At 49.2% G+C, this 21,894-nt stretch overlaps 4 protein-coding genes and 1 long non-coding RNA gene across 7 annotated transcripts; 2 read left to right on the forward strand and 3 right to left on the reverse strand.

The window, feature by feature from the left end:
- Window positions 1–576: 576 nt before the first annotated feature.
- Window positions 577–5,083, forward strand: LOC101781746 (4-coumarate--CoA ligase-like 1). Of its 2 annotated transcripts, none has more exons than XM_004985609.3 (6): window positions 577–1,721; window positions 3,037–3,229; window positions 3,603–3,745; window positions 4,250–4,317; window positions 4,422–4,524; window positions 4,734–5,027. In XM_004985609.3, exons 1-6 carry the CDS (start codon window positions 705–707, stop codon window positions 4,848–4,850), a joined length of 1,641 nt encoding a protein of 546 aa, XP_004985666.1. In that variant the 5' UTR covers window positions 577–704; the 3' UTR covers window positions 4,851–5,027. The 2 variants fall into 2 exon arrangements, with proteins under 2 accessions (XP_004985666.1, XP_004985665.1); XM_004985608.4 differs by having other exon boundaries at window positions 579–1,721; window positions 4,690–5,083.
- On the reverse strand, window positions 4,912–5,976 carry LOC111255777. Its single transcript, XR_002675724.1, has 2 exons — window positions 5,636–5,976; window positions 4,912–5,547 (listed from the first exon to the last, which is right to left on the reverse strand). It is a non-coding gene; the product is annotated as an uncharacterized LOC111255777 (long non-coding RNA).
- A 2,625-nt stretch (window positions 5,977–8,601) lies between these two features.
- Window positions 8,602–10,391, reverse strand: LOC101782429 (peroxidase 44). The gene is made up of 2 exons (XM_004985610.1): window positions 10,185–10,391; window positions 8,602–10,108 (listed from the first exon to the last, which is right to left on the reverse strand). The coding sequence occupies exons 1-2, from the start codon at window positions 10,389–10,391 to the stop codon at window positions 8,819–8,821; spliced, it is 1,497 nt and encodes a 498-aa protein (XP_004985667.1). The 3' UTR covers window positions 8,602–8,818.
- A 915-nt stretch (window positions 10,392–11,306) lies between these two features.
- On the reverse strand, window positions 11,307–16,307 carry LOC101782828 (transcription factor-like protein DPB). 2 transcript variants are annotated; one of them, XM_004985611.4, is made up of 9 exons: window positions 15,779–16,307; window positions 14,885–14,961; window positions 14,594–14,637; window positions 13,829–13,906; window positions 13,600–13,746; window positions 13,456–13,524; window positions 12,632–12,730; window positions 12,419–12,489; window positions 11,307–11,842 (listed from the first exon to the last, which is right to left on the reverse strand). In XM_004985611.4, the coding sequence occupies exons 1-9, from the start codon at window positions 16,108–16,110 to the stop codon at window positions 11,605–11,607; spliced, it is 1,155 nt and encodes a 384-aa protein (XP_004985668.1). In that variant the 5' UTR covers window positions 16,111–16,307; the 3' UTR covers window positions 11,307–11,604. The 2 variants fall into 2 exon arrangements, with proteins under 2 accessions (XP_004985668.1, XP_012704658.1); XM_012849204.3 differs by having other exon boundaries at window positions 12,623–12,730.
- A 1,959-nt stretch (window positions 16,308–18,266) lies between these two features.
- LOC101783232 (heavy metal-associated isoprenylated plant protein 6) lies at window positions 18,267–20,020 on the forward strand. The gene is made up of 4 exons (XM_004985612.2): window positions 18,267–18,522; window positions 18,629–18,915; window positions 19,027–19,105; window positions 19,222–20,020. The coding sequence occupies exons 1-4, from the start codon at window positions 18,393–18,395 to the stop codon at window positions 19,818–19,820; spliced, it is 1,095 nt and encodes a 364-aa protein (XP_004985669.1). The 5' UTR covers window positions 18,267–18,392; the 3' UTR covers window positions 19,821–20,020.
- The last annotated feature ends 1,874 nt before the right edge of the window (window positions 20,021–21,894 follow it).

Below are 21,894 nucleotides of genomic sequence, written 5' to 3' on the forward strand. Positions count from 1 at the left end.
ATTGGCCGGTTGCTTGTCCATCCTGCACACCATTGCTAGTGGACAATATCACAATAGGCATCGGATCGGGCAATTATACTAGTAGTGGGAAAACGATGAGTGACCTGATACTTTGAAACGTCCCAGTGGCCAGTGGCAGGCTGGCAGCGGCAGCGCATGGCAAATTCACGATGTGGTGATGTGTGCTTACGCGAGGAGGGCAAAAACCAAATCAAAGAGCGCTCAAAGTCAAAGCGCGCGCGGCTTGATCTCGTCTCGATCTCTCAACCCAACCCTTTCTAGACGTTCGACCCGGGGGTGTGTGCTCCTTTTTCCCTGCTTGCAGGTTTTCTATCTCCACATGCAGGGAGTGCGCTTCAGTCTTACGGATGAACAGATCCAACTTGAACCCGCAAAATGAACACGGAGACACACTGACATGCGGTGATTTTGAACACTTTTCTTATGGGTCCTGTCGCCAACACATGATTTTTCAGACATATTTTGATCTAATTTTAATTTCGACAAAAGACAACCACCCTTCGTGCCCTGCTACCATTTGTAATCTACTGCGCACTTGATATCGTCAGAATCTGGACGTAGTAGAGGCGACAAGACAAAGCGGAGGCACACCACCTCCACGCACACGCCACTCTCTTCTTCCAGCGATTTGCACGAGCAACTCGGGCGCAACACAACACAAGAACGCGACCGCGCAAGAGACAATGGCCGGAACGGCGGCGCCGGCCGCGGGCTACGGCGCGGACGGCGTGTACCGCTCCCCGCGCCCGGCGGTGCGCATCGACTCCAACCCGGGGCTCTCCCTCACCGACCTCCTCTTCCGCCGCGCCGACGCGTGCCCCTCCGCGCTCGCGCTGGCCGACGCCGCTTCCGGCCAAACCCTCACCTTCGCCGCCTTCCGCTCCGCAGTCCTCACCACGGCCGTCGCTCTCGCCTCGCGAGCGGGCGTCCGACCCGGCGACGTCGTCCTCCTCCTCGCCCCCAACTGCGTCCTCTACCCCGTCTGCTTCTTCGCCGTCACCGCCCTCGGTGCCGTCGCCACCACGGCCAACCCCCTCTATACCCCAAGGGAGATCGCCAAGCAGGCCACCGACGCCCGGGCCAAGCTCGCCATCACGGTGTCCGAACTCCTTCCCAAAATCGCGGAGCTCCGCCTCCCCGCCATCCTGCTCGACGGCGACGCAGCCAGCGCCACCGCTTCCAGCGTCACGCTCTACTCCGACCTCATTGCTGGGGCGCAGGAGAAGGAGTACCGCCGCCCGCCGATAAAGCAGAGCGACACGGCCGCGCTGCTCTACTCGTCCGGCACGACGGGGGCGAGCAAGGGCGTCATCCTGACGCACCGCAACTTCATCTCGGCGGCGGCCATGGTGACAGCAGATCAAGACGAGCACGGAGAGGGCCCCAACGTGTTCCTCTGCTTCCTACCCATGTTCCACATCTTCGGCTTGTCCGTCATCACGTTCGCGCAGATGCAACGCGGCAACGCCATCGTCGTGATGTCGCGGTTCGACATGGACTCTGTAATGGCCGCCGTGGAGAGGTACCGTGTCACGTACCTCTTCTGCGTGCCTCCGGTCATGATCGCGCTCGCCAAGCTCGGGAGGGCAGGGAAGTACGACCTCAGCTCGCTCAAGTTCATCGGCTCCGGCGCAGCGCCGCTCGGCAAGGACTTGATGGAGGTCGTGGCCAGGAACTTTCCGGGCACCGTGATTGCCCAGGTAATTTACAGCCCACGATTTCGTACTTCTTCAAATTGATCGTGATCTGCTGATGAATTGTAGTACTGTTTCATATAACCATAACGATGATGGGATCTTTCTGGGTTGGAACGACCACCAATTTTTCAGCGTTTTGCCCTTTTCCAGCAGTGTCGCTGAAAAGGCTAACCTCGATTCTGTTTTCTTTACCTTCAAATTTGGATGAGAGGAAAAAATTCGAATCTTCGTACTTTGCTGATACTGCTTGACCAAGGACATAATAGTGATGATGGAAAAACCAAATGAATGGTTTGGACCTGATTTTATGGGTGTTCGGCTGAGCTTCAAATAAGCTGCAGCCGCTTATTTGAACAGTAAAAACAGAGAGAGCTGAAAGAAAAAAAAGCTGGCTGAACAGCTGCTACTGCTTATTATGGCTGATTCGAACAGGCCCAAATGCATTTCCGAACAGGGAAAGTGACATTTTGATGACGCATAATTGACATTCAAACCTTTTGTTTTTTCCTGGGCATATAGATTCATTAAAGGCACAAGATGGCCAATTCTTTGGTTAATTTTTAGGTCAGTACTCAGTAGTCATCATATTCCCATATCTTAGTGCCGCTCCAAACGTCAAAATACATGGAAGCATGATATTGATACGCCTAAGTCAACTGCGCATTGTGTTGCTTGTCATGTGATTAGCTATTTTAATGTTGCAATCATATAGGTTTCTCAATGATATATTCTGTCTTTTGTTTTGTTTTATCCTATGGATCGCTTTTGGTTGGCAAATGCGCAATTATTCTATTATATGTGATATTGCTGATTCAGATGCCAGACGTGCAATCCGCATGCTAATAAGAAAAATAGCATCAATGAACTGAATAATGTGTCCACCTGTAAACATAGGATGCCTTATCTGCAGGCATGGGTGTTTTCTTCCCTGGGAAATACATCAGGGAAAACCCCTGCTGCAGTAAATAAATTATAAAGCTGCTGGTGGTTTATCGTCAAAAAGCAACAAGTCTTTGATAGCTGAAGTCATTTTCATAACATAGCTGCAGTAATCCTACACCTAAGGAGCTAACTGACAACCGTAATAACTATCTTAAAGAGGTTCACCTCCTTATGGTTATGGGATCATGTAGATGTAGCATTGTGGATGCATTCACATTAGACATGTACTCACTATGTTGCCAAAACTGTTGAAAATGTGCACTCGTTTTGGCATTCCTTCCAGTCTTTCACCCATGAGACATGTACTGATGTCATAGCTTTCAACTGAAGAGCTTTGTCATGCTAAGTTTCATGTCGTATGGTGCTCATCTTGCAGGGTTACGGAATGACTGAAACTAGTGGGATCATATCTTTAGAGTACCCAGAAAATGGACAAGCTCGTCAATTTGGGTCAACCGGATCACTTGTCTCAGGAGTTGAAGCAAAGATTGTAGATATAGAAACATTGAAATGTATGCCACCGAATCAACTGGGAGAAATTTGTGTTCGAGGACCGAACATAATGCAAGGTAAGTTTTATTGTCGGTATCCATTGTACTTACATTCTTTCTCCCTGTCCTCATCAATTATTAAAAAAATTACCAAACTCGGTCAAAAAAAAATATGCTGGGACTGTACCAATTGGTAGCATTATTTTTAGGTTGCACTTATTTGTTGACAATGTACAATTTACCGATGCCTAGTATTATTAACCAGCCACTATTTTCGACAAAAATTATGCCAATGTTTCAGATGTTCCACCTATAAAAGCTCCTTGTCAATGAGCTGTGCATCTACAATTTCTTTTTCCCATGACTAGGTCCAAAAGTTCTCCATTGTATTCTGTCCTAGAGGGATATTGTGTCCAAAACATTTTCATACTTATTTGAGTATTATTTTTAGGGTATTTCAACAATGTGCAAGCTACTGAATTTACAATCAAGGAAGGGTGGTTGCATACTGGTGATATTGGGTACTTTGATGAAGGAGGTCAGCTTTATGTAGTTGATAGACTCAAAGAGCTGATTAAGTACAAAGGTTTCCAGGTAAAGAACTCTGGTTTTTTTCACAAACAAATTTGTATTTTTTGCAACCTTTAAAATCATGTGGGGTTGGAAATTAGTAACTGGAAAGTGCTTACTGAAAGAAGATTTTATCCAGCATCATTTGGGGCCTTTCTGCTGAAAATGTTGTAGTTCTACTAAACATTTAGATTCAAATTATTATTCAGATTAAGGACGTTGATAAATTTTTTTCATCGAGACTTTGAGAGTACTTGACACAGTTAAACTTTTATAATCAATTTTCAGATATAACTAGAAAAGACAGTGTGTTGTGGTCTTGTGGACACCATCTAGATGTCCTAGGCAATATCTATTTGGAAGAATGGGAGTTTTCCTAGTGGCCTGAATCTGTGTATTCTTTATGTACTATTCAATCTAACTATCATAAAAGGAACACCCTTATGCACTTGTATTGTTGACTTTTTGAACATATCATGTATTGGCCCTTTTAGTGGAATTTAACATTTTTGTTTACTTTACTGGCAGATTGCACCAGCTGAGCTTGAAGGACTACTTCTGTCTCATCCGGAAATTCTGGATGCTGTTGTTATTCCGTGAGTTGAGCCACTTAATTTGGGGGGTTCCTAGCTGATTATAGTATTCCTTTTCCAATATTTGTTTTGTTGTATCTTAATGGAGAGCTCTACTTGTTTCCAAGGTTTCCTGATGCCAAAGCTGGGGAAGTTCCTATTGCCTATGTCGTGCGTTCCCCTGTTAGTTCATTGACAGAAGTTGATGTCCAGAAATTTATTGAGAAGCAGGTGAGCCCGTGCAGGAACCTTGGTTTAATCATGACTGTTGGTTGTTTAACTCTTTCAGTTCCTGTCTAACTAGCATGGAACAATTGTAATTCCTAGGTGAACTAGAGTATTTCTGTATTTCTCGTGGACTGATGCAACCCTGCTAATACATTAACTACTTTCTAGGTTGCATACTACAAAAAATTGAAGAGGGTTACCTTTGTGGACAGTGTACCGAAGTCTGCTTCAGGAAAGATTTTGAGGAGAGAACTCATAGCAAAAGTCAGATCGTCGAAGCTATAGCAAATCCACTTCTAATCTGTTTCAGAAGATTGGTTGCCTTCTAGCTACTAGATTGGAAATTTGTGGATTGAGCGGTAAGGTTTACATGTTACTGAGTGGGGCTTATGAAACATAACATTCAGTTTTATACATCAGACGCTGATACATTATGTATATGTGGCACATACAGATATATTGTTCCAAGTTGGCCCCAATCCTAATCACCATGTTGTTCTGTCAAATACTGGGCCTTGCTACAAAGGCCTAATTTCCATTTCAATACAGTAATTGCAAACTATATGAATCTGCAATGGCTCTGCTGCAACTACATCTGACGTTATTGACCAATACAGGCATACAGCCATACTAACAAGAATACTAGTTGTAGCAAAATGTATTGCATGCAAGTTTCTGCGACTGACAGGCCTGGACAGCCGCACGAAGTAGCTGAAGGGATGAGCTGATCTGAAGCTCATGTCCCTGAGCTTTGGGAGTGAATACAGAAGCTGCGTCATGCCATATAACAGTATAACATACAGATTGCCGGGTTGAAGGTGAAGAGTGAAGACCCTTCTTCTCAGACCCTGCGTGTGTACGTTGGTGCCCCTTGCGGCGTGCTAGGGAGGGTGATTCTGTTCTGCCGGCATCTTGGCTGACGCCTGACGTCCTCGGCGCCGGCCATCCTCGTCAGCTCGCCCAACTCCTCCGGCAGTCCGGCGGGCGGCGGCCCGCGAGACCAGTGGCGAAGCGCTCGTCGAGAAACTGTCAGCATACCAAAATCTGCTTCAGGAGTCTGAGAAGAAAACTCATCATTGCTCAAGTCAGATCGTCGAAGCTACAACAAATTCACCTCTGTTTTCAGCGAGATCAGAAGACCTTGCCGCCATGGTGATGGGCACGCGCAGGTCGCCTCCCCATTGCTTTCTAATTCTCGTCCATGGTGGCATCATCAAGGCGAGAGAGGGTGGTGGCTCTAGTTGAAACTCGAAAAGCGGCGGCTCGGAGCCTACGAGACAGCGGCGCGCGTGGGAGGACTATGGTGCCGGCAACGGCGCCGTGGACGGGCGCGTTCTCTGAAGGAAGGTGGCGTGGGATACGTGACGGCGGGGATGGCGGCTGTCGCGGCCCGCAGCCGGCAGCCATGTCTCTGGCCGATGAGCATATTAACCGGCGATCCAATATTTTGCATAAAACCCCTTAAGTTGGATCGCGATCCAATATTTTTCAGAAACAACCTTACCTTTGATATAGCTTTTCAGAAAAAACCCTCTTCCTCCTCCGTTTGGCGTTTCCTTCTCCCTCCGACGATCCGTCGGCGCCGATGTCCAGGCCACCCCGTACCCTTCAAACCCTAGCACCGGGTCTTCGTCTCCTCCGATCCAATAGAGATTCCCTGGCTCCGATGTCATGCACGACTCGCCGATCTGCCGCTTCGTTGAGCCAATTGGGGCGCGCGATTCGTTAGTTCTTGCGGCTCCGATGCTCGAATCTTTACTGGTTTGAACCTTTAGAAGTAGTTGAATTTGTTTGGATGCCTCAATCAAAATTTTGCATGAATCTAATGAATAATCCAACCAGTATAGATTCAGGCATCCAAAACCCATCCAACAACCATTCAGTCATTCGTTTGAGCATTCAGAATCCATCTCAATTTACCATTACAATCTACGTTCAGACCCATTCAGACCCAAACACGTTCAGTGTAGCTGCCAGTCTCGCCCGCCCGCACCTGGCGCTAGCAGCACCGGCACGGCGGCCTCCATGGACTACGACGTCTCCTTAGCCTGCACAGCTGCAACCAGGCCACGGCCACCCGTTCTCGCGCGCGGGGCGGCGCAGAGCGGAACAGGATCTGCCGTGAGGGAGGTCAATCGCGCGAAGGACGGCCTGAACTCTGAATTTGCAATCCGTGAAAAATTTCTGATGCAGGTCACACGTGCTCCACTATCATTCACTTCAGTAAAGACAGCCCATTTACCTCCACCCTACACCAACCTGCGGGGAACACCTCCTGACTTGCAAGACGGCGCAGGAGCAAAACCGCAAACAGGTTGAAGGCATGGATGGATCAGATGGAGCACAGCACGGCCGCCATGGTGATGACTGATGAGGGCAGCACGCGCTGCTCGCCTCTCCATTGATGCCTGATTCTCGTCCATGGTGGCGTCAAGGCGAGGGTGGCTGGCTCCGGTTGAAAGCCGGTGGCTCGGTGCCGACGATACAGCAGCGTGTGTGGGGCTTAGGCCTTAGGGTGCCGTCGCCGGCGCCGCGGACCAGCAGCTGCGACCTCGTCGGTCGCCATGTCTCCGGCCGATGAGATTTTCATTAAACCTCCTGAATTGGATCGCGATTAATAATCGCGATCCAATATGTTTTCACAAAACCCCCTAATTTGGACCGCGATTAATAATCGCGATCCAATATTTTTCATAAACACCCCTGCTTTTGATGTATATTTACGCAGAAAAGCCCTCTTCCTCTTCCGTTTGGGTTTTCGGTCTCCCCTCCGTCGATCCGCCGGCACCGATGGCCGCCGCAGCTCCAGTCCAGTGGTAGCACAAGTTACAGCCCACCCCTTCCCCTTCAAACCCTATCACCAGCACTTCGCCTCTCCTGATCCAAAGGACTGAAGGAGACTCCCCGGCCCCGATGTCACGGGTCGGAGTCGCCCGATCCGCCGCCGTCGTTGGGTGAATGGAGGCGCGCGAGACGGATGAAGCCTTTGATTATTCGCTAGCTCGATTGCGGCGTAGCTTCGACGTACGGCGGGCAGAGACGGTGCGGCGGGGGCTTCTGCACGCTTGTGCTGCCGCATGAGGTCCTCGCGTTGCTAGGGCCTGTTCAGACTCGAGGATTTTTCTTCAGCTCTCAGGCCCCGTTTGGTAGGGCTTCTCAAAGTGCTTCTCCACCGGCTTTTGGTGAAGCCCTACCAAAGGGCCAATTTCAAAACGGCTTCACCACCAAAGCCGGGGAGAAGCCGCAAAACGGCTTACACTAGAGAGGAGGAGCCGAAAAAAGTGGCTTCACCGGCTTCTCCTCCCTCTCCAAGCATTAAGTGATCATAAAATTACATATATTGTCATTGAGAAGCCGTTTTACCAAATGTTTTGCAAAACGGCTTCAGCTTCACTAAAAAAGCCACTCCACCGAAGAAGCCGAATCCGTTTTATGAGAAGCCGAAGCTCTATCAAACGGGGCCTCAGGCTGTTGAGGAGCTGCAGTTCCCGGCGCCGCAGCGCCAGCTCCCTGGCCCTCACGCCCGGCGCCGATGGTAGCAGCATCCGATAGCACCTCATGCTCACCGATGCTGAATCTCGGTGCTGTTCGGGATTCAGAAAAACTGAAGCAGTTCACTCGTGCATTATCATGAAGTATCCCACTTTCAGTTCAGCTGGCAGACTTGCAGAGTTGCAGTCAGGTACGGTAGGTACAGTAGCAAGCAGCACAGAGCTTGAGTATCGTGGTTACAAAGTTCGTTGGTACTCTGTCAACTTTACATCTACCCGTTCATACATAATAGATGCTGAACAAATACGAATATTGTGCATATATAGACGCACGCCTCCCTCACTTCTTTCAAAGATTTCGCACCAAAACATGATGCGACGATCCATTGCTTGCAACATGAATTACAACGCGCTTTTCAGCGACTTGTTCTATGAAGAAAAAAACTTACACTGTATATCCCTCTGCGTAGAGCAGAGATTGGTGCAATTTTTACTCGTCGGCACCCTAAGCTGCCAGAACAACATACAGTACAACTTTTGTCTCGACAGCATAATGATCGAAGTCGAAAGAAAAAAAAATGATCAGAGAGTTCTGGTCGCTGTCAAAAAAAAATCGACACAACGGTGGTTGCGTAATTAGACCTACCAATCAGCTGCGGTACGTTGCTCGTCCCTTCTTCTACAAACAAGAGAGTGAGAGTGAGAAAATAAGGGTGAGGAAGACACATATGGTGCTCATGGGGGCCCTGTCTCTGATCACTGCCAAACAGGCTGCCTGGCAGCAGGTAACCCAACGGCTACCCCATCTACTGCGCGGCGCCGCGGAGTTTGGGGGTGGGCCTGTCCGTGGTCTCGCCGCCCGGCAACTTGCTGGCCGGCTCGTCGCCGAGGATCTTGTTGCCGGCGGCGGTCAGTTTGCTCTCGTCGATGCCCGCGGCCTTGTTGGTCGCCGCGGTGCCTGAAACCTGGCCGGCTGCTTGGACCCCGGCCTCCTTCCTGACCTCCCCGCCGATCGGTGGCACAACGATGTTGGGCGGCGGGATTATTGGCACAACTTTGGGTGGCTGGATTGTTGGCACGACGGGCTTGGGTGGCTGGATTGTTGGCACGACGTTGGGCTTGGGCGTCTGGATTTGTGCGGCTTTGTTGACGACGACTCCGCCCTCAACCTTGGCGGCCGCCTCATTGACGAAGGTCTTAGTAAGCTTGACTGCGTTCCTGATCCTCTTGGTTGCTTCTTCCTCGCCGCCGGGCGCCACCTTCCTGGCCTCCGCGACGGCCGGCTTGGCCGCCCCTGGCTGCGACAGTCCCATCTGGTCGGGGTTCAAGGAGCTGATCCGAATCACCGACGTGTCGCTGCTGGCCTGCGGGTTGTTGAATTCGGAGCACGTCTTCCTGATCTCGCCATCCTTCCCCGTGAGAACCTTGAGGACGCTGAGCTTTTCCATGGACTTGGCGAATAAGGGGACGAAGTCGGCGGGCTTGGCCTCCATGGCCTTGAGTACTGGCTCCGTCTTGGGGTCCATCCCCACCAGGCGGTCGATGGTGAGCGGCATCTTCTTGGCGAGCGCGAGGGCGAAATAGGTGCCGTCGAAGACGTTGGGCGAGACGGAGTCCATGGGGACGGTGCCCGAGTCCTTGCCGTCGCAGGCGGCGCTGATGTTCTTCCTGTACTCCGGGTCGATGGGCGCGGCGTCGGTCTCGATGAAGAAGCACCTGCAGATGCCGATGGAGTGGCCGCCGGCGAGCATGGCGATCATCTCCTCGAGGCTGAAGCCCTGCTTGGAGAACTCGTCGATGAGCTTGGGCACGGCGATGTCGGGGCCCGGCAGGGCGTCGGCGTCCTCGCGGTTGGACGTCAGCGAGTCGCGCCGGCCCATGGGCACCTCGTACGCGGGGCCGCCCGTCAGCTTCACCGCGTCGCGGGCGCTCGCCGCCACGATGTCCGCGCACGACACCACCCCCGGGCACTTCTTCTCCAGCTCCGTCTTGATCTCCTCGATCACGTCGTAGCCCCTGACGGAGATGTTCGGGCCCGCCTCCTTCTCCGAGGCCTGGTTCGACAGCGGGTCGATCAAGATGGACGCGTCGCAGCCCTGCATCGAGACCATGCATCGATCAAGCAGAGCAGCAGGAGCACAGAAATTAAACGCCACCCGGGGAAGACGTTACGTTTGCGAAGCAGTCGTGGAAGACGAGGCGGAGGAGGCCGGCGGCGGTGCCGGGGTCTTGCTTGAACCGATTCTGGACGACGTCGAAGATGACCTTCTCGGCGTCCGGGCACGTCGTCTTGTAGAACGCGCTGTCGAGCTGCGGGGAGGCCAGCGGCGCGGACGCCGCGGCCGCGAGGAGGAGGAGGGTCACCAGGCGGGCGTCCATCGTGGAGAGAGGGGGGGTCCGTGCGATGCCGGGGCTCGTCTGGCCCACGCTTATACCGCGACCACGCGGAGGCGGTCAACCCGAGGAGCCTCCGAGAAGGGCGGGCCGGTGGACACGGCGGGGACGCGACGAGCGGCTCTCTCCCGCGGGGTAATAATAGAAAGGGCTTCCGTCTCGCGCCATGTCGGGAGCTCTTCTCGACTCCACGACGAGGGCGTGGCCGCGCAGCGACGCTCGCGTTCCAGCTGGTGTAGCAACAGGAGGATGCACATGAATTTCGCTGGGTTTATATATTCATGGGAAGTGGTGCTCTGTAGTCAGTGCATTGACAAGTGCTTGCAGCTACACAAGAGCATTACCCCTTCGCTCTCTCGTCTGAGATTTTAGCAAATGGGGTAGCATAGAGCTTGTGTAAACGTTAAACCCTATACCTATCAGAACGCAAAAATGTCGCATGCTCACAGCAAACATTTTAAACCTCAGAGGGATCGATGAAATTTCAGAAACTGGCAAAAACACCATTACAAGCGAGGTTTCAAAAATTGCAAGTCTATCCGTTTCATCCACCACTGCTTTAGATCACTACACTTCGCATGGACTACACCACAAGCGAAAACCTTCTCCGTCTTGGGTGGCAACACCTTAAGCATTATCATTGCATCATTTTTTTTAAAAAAAATCCTCATTGAAATTCTAGTGATTCACTCTTGAATTCAATGGTGGCTCATTGAAGCACCTTATGCGCACTCAATGAGATGTGATGTTTCAACTAGAACGGTTTGGCTAGTCATATATTGAATCTAATCTCAAACCATTTTCATTGTCTGAAGACAATCATAATCACGTAGCTACGTGTTTTGAAAAATTTGGACATGTCTGATCATCACATGAGAAGTACAAGAAATTCGCTAGATAAGATTCTTGTGCCCAAAAGCACGCAAGCTGCTGCCATTTCATTCAAATCAAACGTTAACTATTTTACAATGCTCTACAAAATTACAACACGTCAATGCTTTTCTCAGCCATACAAAAGGAACCGATTTAAAGACGGTTAGGATTACTCAGGGCACCTGTCGTTCTAGAAATCTGGTGCAGAACTAAATCAGATCAAGCTACCTTCCCCTTCCAATAATTTACAGGCCCTTTACAAAATGAAGAGATGCAATAAAACAACCAGCCCAGGCAACAAGGCCAATGAACAAAGGCCCTAGCGCTAGTGCTCGTGCTTCACACGCCCTTTCAGTATTCCTGGAATAGGCGGTGAGCTTGGTAAACCAACTGTGCCATTATTTGGCCGCCCTGGATGCTGTACCTGTTGCCAATAAATATTTGACATGCTTGAGCCCTCACCTCCATTTGAGATCATCTCTTGAGCACTGTCATGTTGTTCTCTTCCACAGAACCGCATTTCTTTTAAGACATATGAGTCATCGTGCAACTCAAATGGGGTGCTGCAGGTCAGAACACAAATTAAAAAGGATTCAGAGTGAAAGCTTGAGTTTATCTAAGAAGCATATATGCCCAATTCTCTTTAGACACATTTCATTCACATAACTTGTTTTGACAATGTTCTTATTTTATCTCTTCTATATGGAATTCAGAATCCTGGTGAATGCTTCTCATCTATCCAGTTTAGGATAGTGTTTCACACTTGCACCCCATTCTTATGTACTACAGACACAAAAGGGCAAGTACCAACTACAGTGTTGAGAACAAAATGCTCTTTGCATTGATACCGTTTGCATCAACTCTAAACTTGAAAATTAGTTTAGTGGAATCTTCTGGTTAAAATTAGAGCTACTCAGACTCAGCGTGTCACTAAAATTATTTTAATACTAGTACAGCCAACAGCAAATAATTTTCATGTTAAACAACGGTCATGATGCTTCAATATTGCATAAATTTGCAAACAACCCTGACACCAAGCATTTAAATGAGATTGAATATGAAACATCCCCACCAGCAAACGATCAAACTAAAGAGCAGTCACTAGGAATAAGGCAGAAAGAGGCTCATTCTCGTCTCACCTATTGAAGTCAAAATGCACCAACTGCATATCTTCTGATATCTCGACTTCCACAGTTGCATGAGGACGGGTCTGCAAGCAAAAGAACAAATATCCTTGACATTTAGCTCTAAATCATGTGCGGAAGCAAGTAGAGCTAACCTCCACTCCACTTGGTCCATTCTCCATTGTGTATAAAAAAGGGAGCGAAACATAGAATTGTAACCTTATTCACCTGTACTAGGATAAATGGCAAAGCCACTCCACCAGAAGGTGTGTTTCCTGAACCATATAATTGCTCATTTCGCTGGATCAGGTTTTGCAGGCCTACATACTTGATATGCCAAAAAAAGAGCTCATGGTATGAAAATCACAAATTCGGTAGGTGATAAGAAGCACTAGATGTAAGACAGAGCAAACATTGAATATAAATTAACAATTATTGCAGACATTTTCTGTGAACCAATAGTGTGACAAACAAGGTGAACAATGCTGATGGCACACCAGGTGATCAGTAAAATCAGAGTATGAAATTTCTCATATTTTTCTGACAGGGTGCAAAGGCCATTGGTTTCACGAAAACTAGCTTGTCCAGGAGCCAATCTGCTACAGCTTATTGAATGTGACAACTGTATATGACAGTTGACATATGCATTCTACAAATCAAAACCAGCAGAGACAAAAACAGAAGCAAAGTATTTTTTATGAAGCATGAAACATCACAAACAAAAAATGAAATACATATGCAGGAGCCCTAATGATGGCCCTATATACAATGGTGTGGACAACATAAGGCAGTAAAAACAGCAAGTTACACTAAATATTCAGCCAAAGAGACAAATATGCAGCTGTAAAACAATAAAGAAAATATTTATTCAATCAGTACATATGAAAATAAAAGTGTGGCATACATTCTAGACTGCAACTTTGGTTGTGTAAAGCCACCATGAAACAAATTCCACAGCACTATCAGCTCTTTTTCTCTAAGGATTGTGCCATATAATAGTTCCAACCGCATGAAGCAGAGGTGGGAAGAGGAAAGTGATGCCATATCCTTACTTGGTCTTGTAGCTCCTGTAAGTAAGCACTTTTCTTCTCAATCCTACCTTTCAGCCCCACAAGCTCCATCTAAAAAGGACAAGGCAGTGAATAAAACTAGCAAAAGTGCATCAATTGTCAAAATGCATTAAGAGAGAACAGAACCTTCAAATCTTCAATATCACTTATGCTAGTCCGAGGCAAGCCCTTCCACTGGATCTCCTTTTTATCTTTAGATATAATGTCCATAGCCATCAGAACATTTAAAGCGTCATAAACTCTTCGTCGTATATTTTTCTCATCATATTGTTGCTGCGTTTTAATGTACAGTGAGGACCAAGCACATATCAGAATGAATAAATAATTCATACCAAGGAGAAGGCATATTTCTTACTGCATTGGGATTTTCAGGATCTGGTGCCTCAATATTATTATTGGGATCTGTAAACTCAGCAACAAGTTCATCTGCCACCTGTCGAAAGGAAGACGATAACTATGAACTCCAAAATTTAGTATCACTACAGAACAACGCTGAACCAATGGAATTTTCAGTCAACAAAAGGAAGCCCAAAATTATCTAGATACAAACAATGTATAGTACCAATACTCTCATTTTCAAATCCGTAATAATGTTAGGACCATGGGGGCCAGCATGGATATGAAGCAAGCTGGTCATAAAGGTTGGTCTATATATGACACCATCAAGTTTTATGGTGTCACAATGTTGACCCTCTATTGAAAAACTAACGAAACAAGAATGACAAGTAGAGCAATTTGTATGCCTGGACCTACACGAACAAGTCAGTTAATGATCAATTGTTGCCAACACTTTTGTAGCATAACTGTTAGCTCCCCAGGTGCAATAGTGAGTTCTTCCTAGTGAGACGGTCCTTCCCCATCAGACGAGTTTTTAATGATCAAGTGGACAGATCTTCCTGTATTTAAATGCCATTTGGTTGACCTTGTATCACACTTTACTTCCCCTATCAAATAGTAGATCGAATCTTAAAAGGTAGAAATGTCATGCATGCAAAGGAATCAGGAGCTTTGCATATGCAAATTTGCAGTTTTTATCAGAAAAGTAAACCCATCTGATCCAGAATACATGATTCGCATAACAAAAAGAAAAATTGGGGTAATAAAATGAAAAGGCACTAACCTCATTATATGTTGTTCTGCCTTTACTTTCAACTTTCTCACAAACTGCAAAGGAACAAATGAAACACGTGTTAAGGCACCTACCATGTTTTGAACCCACTGTTTTACTGTAGCATTCACTACACACAGCCCTTGAGTCTATCACAGAACGAATGCAGTAACATGACGGAAACTGAGAAGGCATACTAGTTAACTGCATAAATGTTTACATTTGCACCATGTTCCTATCTTAACATTTCAAAGATACTGTTAGTTCGTAGTATTAACATGGAAGGGAAAAAAAAAGCCTCACCTTTCATACTGAACTGGCGCAGTCCCCGGTTACCTTTATCAGGACCAACTGCCCGTGCACCCCTCTTTTTCTTCTTGCTGCAGTTTTACAATGCACCAAAAACTTAGATAAGTAACTTAAAAAAAAGGATACAATAGAGAGTAAGAGTCTTGAGAGAAGTAGAAACTTCTGCAAAATGAATTTTCAACTTTTTATTATTATAAGTAAATATCTATACATGGAAGTCTTGCTAGCCTAGCAACATCATAGACAACCCACACGAGTGGTGCGAAAAACTGCTGGGTTCATTATCTGTAGTATATGACTCTAGAACATAACAGGTCATATGGACAATGTTTTTACTGGCTAACATGGGTGCATACATCAAATAGACAATTAGGATGGCAAACCTACAATACATAATCCAGTATATGCTTTGGAGTAGATCATGCTTATATACACACATAAAAACGCTTCAACATTCATGTCAAAACAACAGCTAACACATACATTTTTTAAATGAAACAAGAGAGAAGAAGCACCCTACTAACTAAAGAACAAAGGTTTTTACAACAAAAGAAGCACAATTAAACAAATAATTGTAGCCATTCTACAACCTCTGGGAAGTACCACATAAATTACAACACAGAACGTGCAATTCCCTACAGTATCATTGTTCCTGTCCTTTTTAATGGTAGGCACACTGTAGCAATGCCTACCTCCAACATAACCAATTAACCACATAGCAACCAAACCACAACATAATTCGAATAACGGGCAAATATGGCTCCGCGAACAAGCATTGGCACTCCACGTGACTACACCCAATCTCCACAAGTTTCTAATGGAACACTGACACACACAGCAACAGCCGGATGGCGAAACTGATAACATAGGCCATTCGGACAAACCAACCTCGTAGGAGCCTGCGACGACGGCGCATCATCGCCGTTGATGTCGAGATTATTCAGGCGGAGGAACGTGGTCTCGCTGGCCGGCGTGGACGCCGCCACCGCCGCAGCAGCAGACCCCGGAGCCGCCCCTTTGCCAGCACCGTCGGGGGCGTTCTGCTCGCTGCGGCTGGACGGAGAGCCGGCGCTCCCCCCGCTAGTAGACGCGGAGTGCGCAGCGCCACCGGAGACCGGCAGCGTGCCAAGTGCCGCCCGGGCCCCCATAGGCGGCGGCGGGAGCTGGGCGCCCGGCGCGCCGCCGCCCCCGTCCGGGTTGTCCGCGACGCCGGAGACCATGACGACGCGGGGAGACCGCGCCCGAATCGGGGGCGCGGAATTGGGGAGGGAGCGAGCCGGAGAGCAGAGCTGGAGAAACCCTAAAGCGACAAGGAGGAGGAGGAGGGGGGGGGCAAAATGGAGGGAGAGATGGAAATCGTCGGGAGAGCGGGCAGACACGGGAACCCGAATTTTTTCTGATTTTCTTTTGGTTTGCGCCGTTTGTTTCGCGTTTCTTCCCTTTGTTGTAGCTGCTGGCTTTTTGGCGGTTTCACGTGACGACGGTGGGCGTCGCGCAAGCAGGCCGCCTGTGGGGGCAGCAGGCCGCCGGCGGCCCAGGCGCGAACTCACGCAGGAGAACATCCACGGACTGACGGACAGCCCATACTAGCCCAGCCCACGTATATGAGCTGTATAATTGACGACCCAGCAACAAAAGTTCTGAACAGTATGGTCAACAAAAAAGATGGAATTTTTCCTTGTCAAAAAAATGGGGCAACGCGGAGGTTAAAAAGGAGGGTACGCGCCATCATTTGTGGAGGAAGCGTGTAGCCCACGCTCCCTCAGGTCCGCGTCGTTGGGCCTAGGAGATTCGAGACGGGCAGGTTCCGACCCAGTTCGCGTAGAAAAGGAAACCGCCGCTTGGGAACTGGGAACAGCAGTGGAACCTGTGGAAGGCGTCGTCCAGATTCCATGCCCTAACCCCCACCTCGGCGAGACAAGACGGGTCTGAGGTCTGAGCCTCTGAGGTCTCCATCCTACGGCATGACCGCATGACATGTGTCGTCATCGCCCGCATCACGCCGTCGACAGGAAACGCCATATCCACGCGCGTGAGGAACAGGGAAAAACAAAAAGGAAAGCGAAAAGAAAAGGGCATGCAGGGGACGTAGTAGTAGCAAGAAACTGCAGCTTGTCCCTTTGCATCAATGAGAGGGAGTTTCCTTTTGCTTTTCTTTCCTAAACCGAGCACACTGGATGGTAGGATTAGTTCCTGGCATTGCATTTGCGGTTTCGTTAGGGCTTACGTAAACTCATGGCCACATCGGACAACACATGGAACTGCAGCGAAAACATAAAGAAGATGAGAGTTTCGTTATGGAGTACTACTTGCTTACCTGAGTTAACATTCACAGCTGTAACTTTTTTAGGGCACACAGCTGTAACTGAATGGACATTAACCTTCGTTCGTGCGATCTACCTTTTCACATCACAAAAATATGCAAAGCTTGCTTCCGGGCGACCGGGCCTACAAGATTTCGAGCCGCTGCCCGTGTTTCGCTTCGCCTTTGCATGCACAGAGGTATGGTCGTATGGAGCTCGAACCCAACCCCTACAGTACTGCGTACCATTGCTGTAGCACGTGCCACCGTGTCCTCGTGTGACGCGTGTCGCCGACACAAAAGAAGATCAAACTCATAGCTGAAAATTCACATTAAGCCGCACCAGTACAATACTTAGGTCTTGTTTAGTTGCCAAAGTTTGGAGGTTCCAAATTACTGTTACAGCATTGTAGCACACTGTAGCGTTTCGTTTGTATTTGTGAATTATTGTTCAAACATTGACTAATTAGGTTCAAAGATTCATCTCGCAAAGTACAACAAAACTGTGCAATTAGTTTTTAATTTCGTCTACATTTAGTACTTCATGCATGTACCGTAAATTTGATGTGATGGGGAATCTTCTTTTTGCATAGTGCCAAAATTAGAAGTTGGGGGTGAACTAAATAAGGGTTTAAAATAGTTCGGAGAAAATGGCTTTGCAGTGTGGTAGCAGTACCAGGAGTCCAGAAGGTCCTCGAAGGAGTAGTACAGCACACTAAGCACAGTACTGGTACTACAGTACTCCTGAACAACCAGGGAGGACATCTGCGCGGTGACGCCACAGCTGACCGTAACGGGCACTCATCCAAATCCAGTTCCACAGCTGACCAGCAGTCCACCAGCCGCCACCAGACATGAGCTGAGCGGCAGGCGGCAGCCTGGCAGAAACTTACCGCCTTCTCCAAGACACCGCGGGCAGGCAGGCGGGGGGTCGCTTTGTCCGACGCGGATACGGATCAGCACCGCCTGACATCCCGGCCCCACCTCCCGCCGCACGCGGAGAGGGGGGGGTCTCTCGCTTCCCTTTTGTTGTCTCCTCCCCTTCCTTCCCCTCTCTGCTCCCCCTATTTATTTCGGCGCACCCATTCGGCATTTCCTCTCTTCGTCAAAATCCAGCGCAAGCACGGCGAGAAACCCATCCAAAAACACACACACGCCCGTCCGAGGAACAACAATTCAGAGTCCAGTAGAGTCCAGTCCATGGGTGCCGGCAAGGGAGGAGATGACCGCGCCGAGGAGGCCGCGGCGGCGGAGCCCGTCGTGCTGAAGATGGAGCTGCATTGCGCCGGCTGCGCGCAGAAGGTCAAGAAGGCCATCAAGCGCGTGCCTGGTACGTGATCTTTCCTTTAATTTTTACTCGGCCGGTTTGGCGATTCTAGCTTCGTTCGGTTCCTTCTTCTGCTGAGTTGCTGACTCGCCGCCGGTTCTTGTCGCAGGGGTGGAGTCGATCAAGGCGGACGCGGCGGCAAACAGGGTCGTCGTGACGGGGACGGCCGACGCGGCGGCGCTCAAGGCGCGGCTCGAGGCCAAGACCAAGAAGGCCGTGGAGATCATCTCCGCCGGCGGCGGGCCCAAGAAGACCGCCCCCGCCGCGGAGCCTAAGGACGCCGGCGCCGGGGAGAAGAAGGACGCCGGCGCCGGCGAGAAGAAGGCGGACAAGGACGCGAGCCCAAAGGAGGAGAAGGAGAAAAAGCAACCGCCGGAGGAGAAGAAACCCAAAGAGGTCGGTACACAACAGGCAATGCCGCCCACGCAATCGGCAGCTCCCCCCTGCTTCCAACCACACTCCTCTGACCTGCAACTAAAAAACGCCTCTGCTTTTGATTCCCCGCAGGAGACGGTGCTGCTCAAGATCCGCCTCCACTGCGACGGCTGCGCCGACCGCATAAGGCGACGCATCTACAAGATCAAAGGTGAGAGTTTTTTCTGTTCCGACGTTCCTTCTCTGATTCAGTTGATTTTACCCTGAATTTGCTGTTAATTTCTGTTCGGCAGCTTAAAAATTGACGCTTTTGACTTTGTCTTCCAGGGGTGAAGGATGTGGTGCTCGACGGCAATGCCAAGGACGAGGTGAAGGTCAGGGGCACGATGGACATCCCCGCCATGCTCTCCTACCTCAAGGATAAGCTCAACCGCGACGTCGAGGCCGTGGCGCCCGCCAAGAAAGACGGCGGCGGTGAGGGCAAGGACGACAAGAAGGACAAAGCCGGCGAGGGCGAAAAGAACAAGGGCGCGGCTGCGGCCCCGGTCGGCGACGACACGAAGTCCAAGGGCAAGGGCATCGAGGTGGCGGCTGCGGGCCCGTCCACGGCGGCCGCCGCGGCGTTCATGGCGGCGCCGGCGGGGCCGAGCACGTATCACGTGGCGCCGCCGCATGGGTACGTGGCGTACCAGCAGGGCCCGCCGCCCCCCGCCAGCTACTATCCGCCGTACCCCTACTACGGCAATGCCGATGCAATGGGTCACGCCAACCCCAGCGCCGCCACCTACTACCCCCACCCCGGCTACCAGCACCAGCCCGACGGCAGCCAGCAGCAGGCGTACCCGCCGTACCCCTACCGCTTCGACATGGCGCCGGCGCCGCAGCTCTTCAGCGACGAGAACCCTAACGCCTGCTCCGTCATGTGACGAAACAGAGCTCACTGATCCGTCGTCAGCTTTAGCCTTAGCCGGGAAAAATCTCGAGTTCTCGACATGCACATAACGCAATTAGGATTTAGCTCCACTTACTCTAGAGCTCTAGGAGCATTTCAGTAATCAAATTTTGCTTCATTTGTTCAATCCTTCGGATCTCATCTTTTGATCAACAACGCTTTGTTCTAGTCTACTGGTTAGTAATTTGGCCGCAGTAACATTTTTTAACTGATGGGATGAGCTGGTCCTGGTCGGAAAGTGTCTATCGGTGGTGCGTGGTCAGCGATGTTGAATTGTGGACTGGCTTGTCTTCGTCGCCGTTACTTGATCAAAGACGTGGTGGTGGTGTGATTTACTAGCACTCAATAATCCGGCAATTACAACAACAACATAACATTTCATTCCCCAAACAAATTGGTTAGGCTAGAGTTATAACCAGAGTTAAAACCTAATGAGCAAGTTGGTTAGGCTAGAGTTAAAACCTAATGAGAGTCGGGTACAGGCTAGAGTTAAAACCTAATGAGAGTCGGGTACATGAATAGTTGTTTTCCAAGCACTCTTATCCATCCTTTAATTATTGCCTCTTCCTATGTTAATTTTAGTCTTCCTCTGCCTCTCTTCCCATTATCGTCACGTCTTAGGATTCTACTATACACCGGTGCCTCCGGATACCTTCGTTGGGCATGTCCAAACCACCTCAACCCGTGTTGAATAACCTTTTCTTCAATTGGTGCTACCTAACCTATCATGTATATCCTCATTTCGAATTCGATCCCTTCTCGTATGACCACAAATCTAACGCAACATACGCATTTCCGCAACACTTATCTACTGGACATGTCATCTTTTTTAGGCTAACATTCTACACCATACAACATTGGAGGTCTAATTGCAGTCATATAAAACTTGCCTTTTACTTCAATGGTACGCTCTTGTCATGTAAATTCCTGATGCTGGGCGCCACTTAAATCCGGCAATTATTTCAATTAAATTTCCATTAGTACGTGCGGTTCCTGGCTAACAAGAAAACCTCCAAAAACGACTATTTTAACAATCGACCGCGCCATGTCGATGCGTCGTGGGCGCAATTTTGGTGTTGCTCTCTCCAGTCCGACGTGGAGTCGACAAGGACAGGCGGTTCAAAAATTCTTCCTGTTACATCATCTTCTTCGTGCATACTAGTATTTTCTGTTTCGATAAAAAAAAATTCCGGGTGCTGCATTCGCGGCTGCAAGAGAAGGGATGGATGCGGATCTAGCGGAAAGATCACAGCCAGGAAATAAAAATCTCGGCGATGGTAATAAGGACACGCTGGAGCCTGCCCGTGCCGTCGTTTTAAGTGGCTCACACTTCACAGCCCCCTTCTGACATTTGGGGACCGGAAGATCTTTTTTACTACGCGGTGAATCTAAATACCAAAACCCTTTCTATCTTGTGATGAAATTCTTCGTTTCCATTCGGAGACCATCCATCTCTGAGCAACCGCGGTTTGGTAGCCGCGTGCGATTCGCCGACTAGAAGGGCTCGCTCTCTCGGTCGCCAACCACAGAACCAGCGAATCGTGCTGGTAGCTTGGAGGACCCGTCTCACTTTTTCCTGACGTTTTCAGTGCGTCCGAGGAGGCGTTATCCGGACGGGAAACGTAGCCATTTCCCATGCGCTTTTTCGCACGCATTTTGCATGCCTTTTTCACACCACCAAACCATCCATCCCAGCAACCACGGAAGAACGCGACGGTTGATTGGGAATAAAAGATTAAAGAAGAGCGATTTTTCGTAGCCTGCGGGGCGTTGACGTTGAATGATCCGAGGATTAGAGCGTGCACGTGGTGACGTCACTGCAGGGCAAAAGGGTCAGCAGGTCTCTCTCCTCGGGACAAATTCCCCGGTTCCGGCTATTTTGTAGCTTTGCAACTTTTTGCGCTGCGGTTAGCTTGTGCTTATCTGTATTCAGATTTCCATGACTTTTATTCTAATCTCGTGTGTTAATGTCAAAATCCTCGTCATCTTATTTTGTGCTTGTCGTCTGGAAATTGAAAAGTAGTGCGTCACCTTTTTAATTTTCTGAC

The sequence above is a fragment of the Setaria italica genome, chromosome IX, assembly GCF_000263155.2.
Source record: "Setaria italica strain Yugu1 chromosome IX, Setaria_italica_v2.0, whole genome shotgun sequence".
NCBI lineage: Eukaryota > Viridiplantae > Streptophyta > Magnoliopsida > Poales > Poaceae > Setaria > Setaria italica.

Bases quoted from the DNA above. Each gene is read 5' to 3' on its own strand.
- LOC101781746 (XM_004985609.3), top strand. From the start codon at position 705: ATGGCCGGAACGGCGGCGCCGGCCGCGGGCTACGGCGCGGACGGCGTG. The intron at 1,722-3,036 runs GTAATTTACAGC...CTCATCTTGCAG, and splicing joins CGGGCACCGTGATTGCCCAG to GGTTACGGAATGACTGAAAC. The intron at 3,230-3,602 runs GTAAGTTTTATT...TATTATTTTTAG, and splicing joins AGGACCGAACATAATGCAAG to GGTATTTCAACAATGTGCAA.
- LOC101782429 (XM_004985610.1), bottom strand. From the start codon at position 10,391: ATGGACGCCCGCCTGGTGACCCTCCTCCTCCTCGCGGCCGCGGCGTCC. The intron at 10,109-10,184 runs GTAACGTCTTCC...GTCTCGATGCAG, and splicing joins TCCACGACTGCTTCGCAAAC to GGCTGCGACGCGTCCATCTT.
- LOC101782828 (XM_012849204.3), bottom strand. From the start codon at position 16,110: ATGGTCTCCGGCGTCGCGGACAACCCGGACGGGGGCGGCGGCGCGCCG. The intron at 13,907-14,593 runs GTTAGTGCCTTT...TCCTTTCGACAG, and splicing joins GCAGAACAACATATAATGAG to GTGGCAGATGAACTTGTTGC. The intron at 13,747-13,828 runs GTAAGAAATATG...ATTAAAACGCAG, and splicing joins ATCCTGAAAATCCCAATGCA to CAACAATATGATGAGAAAAA.
- LOC101783232 (XM_004985612.2), top strand. From the start codon at position 18,393: ATGGGTGCCGGCAAGGGAGGAGATGACCGCGCCGAGGAGGCCGCGGCG. The intron at 18,523-18,628 runs GTACGTGATCTT...TTCTTGTCGCAG, and splicing joins GGCCATCAAGCGCGTGCCTG to GGGTGGAGTCGATCAAGGCG. The intron at 19,106-19,221 runs GTGAGAGTTTTT...TTTGTCTTCCAG, and splicing joins ACGCATCTACAAGATCAAAG to GGGTGAAGGATGTGGTGCTC.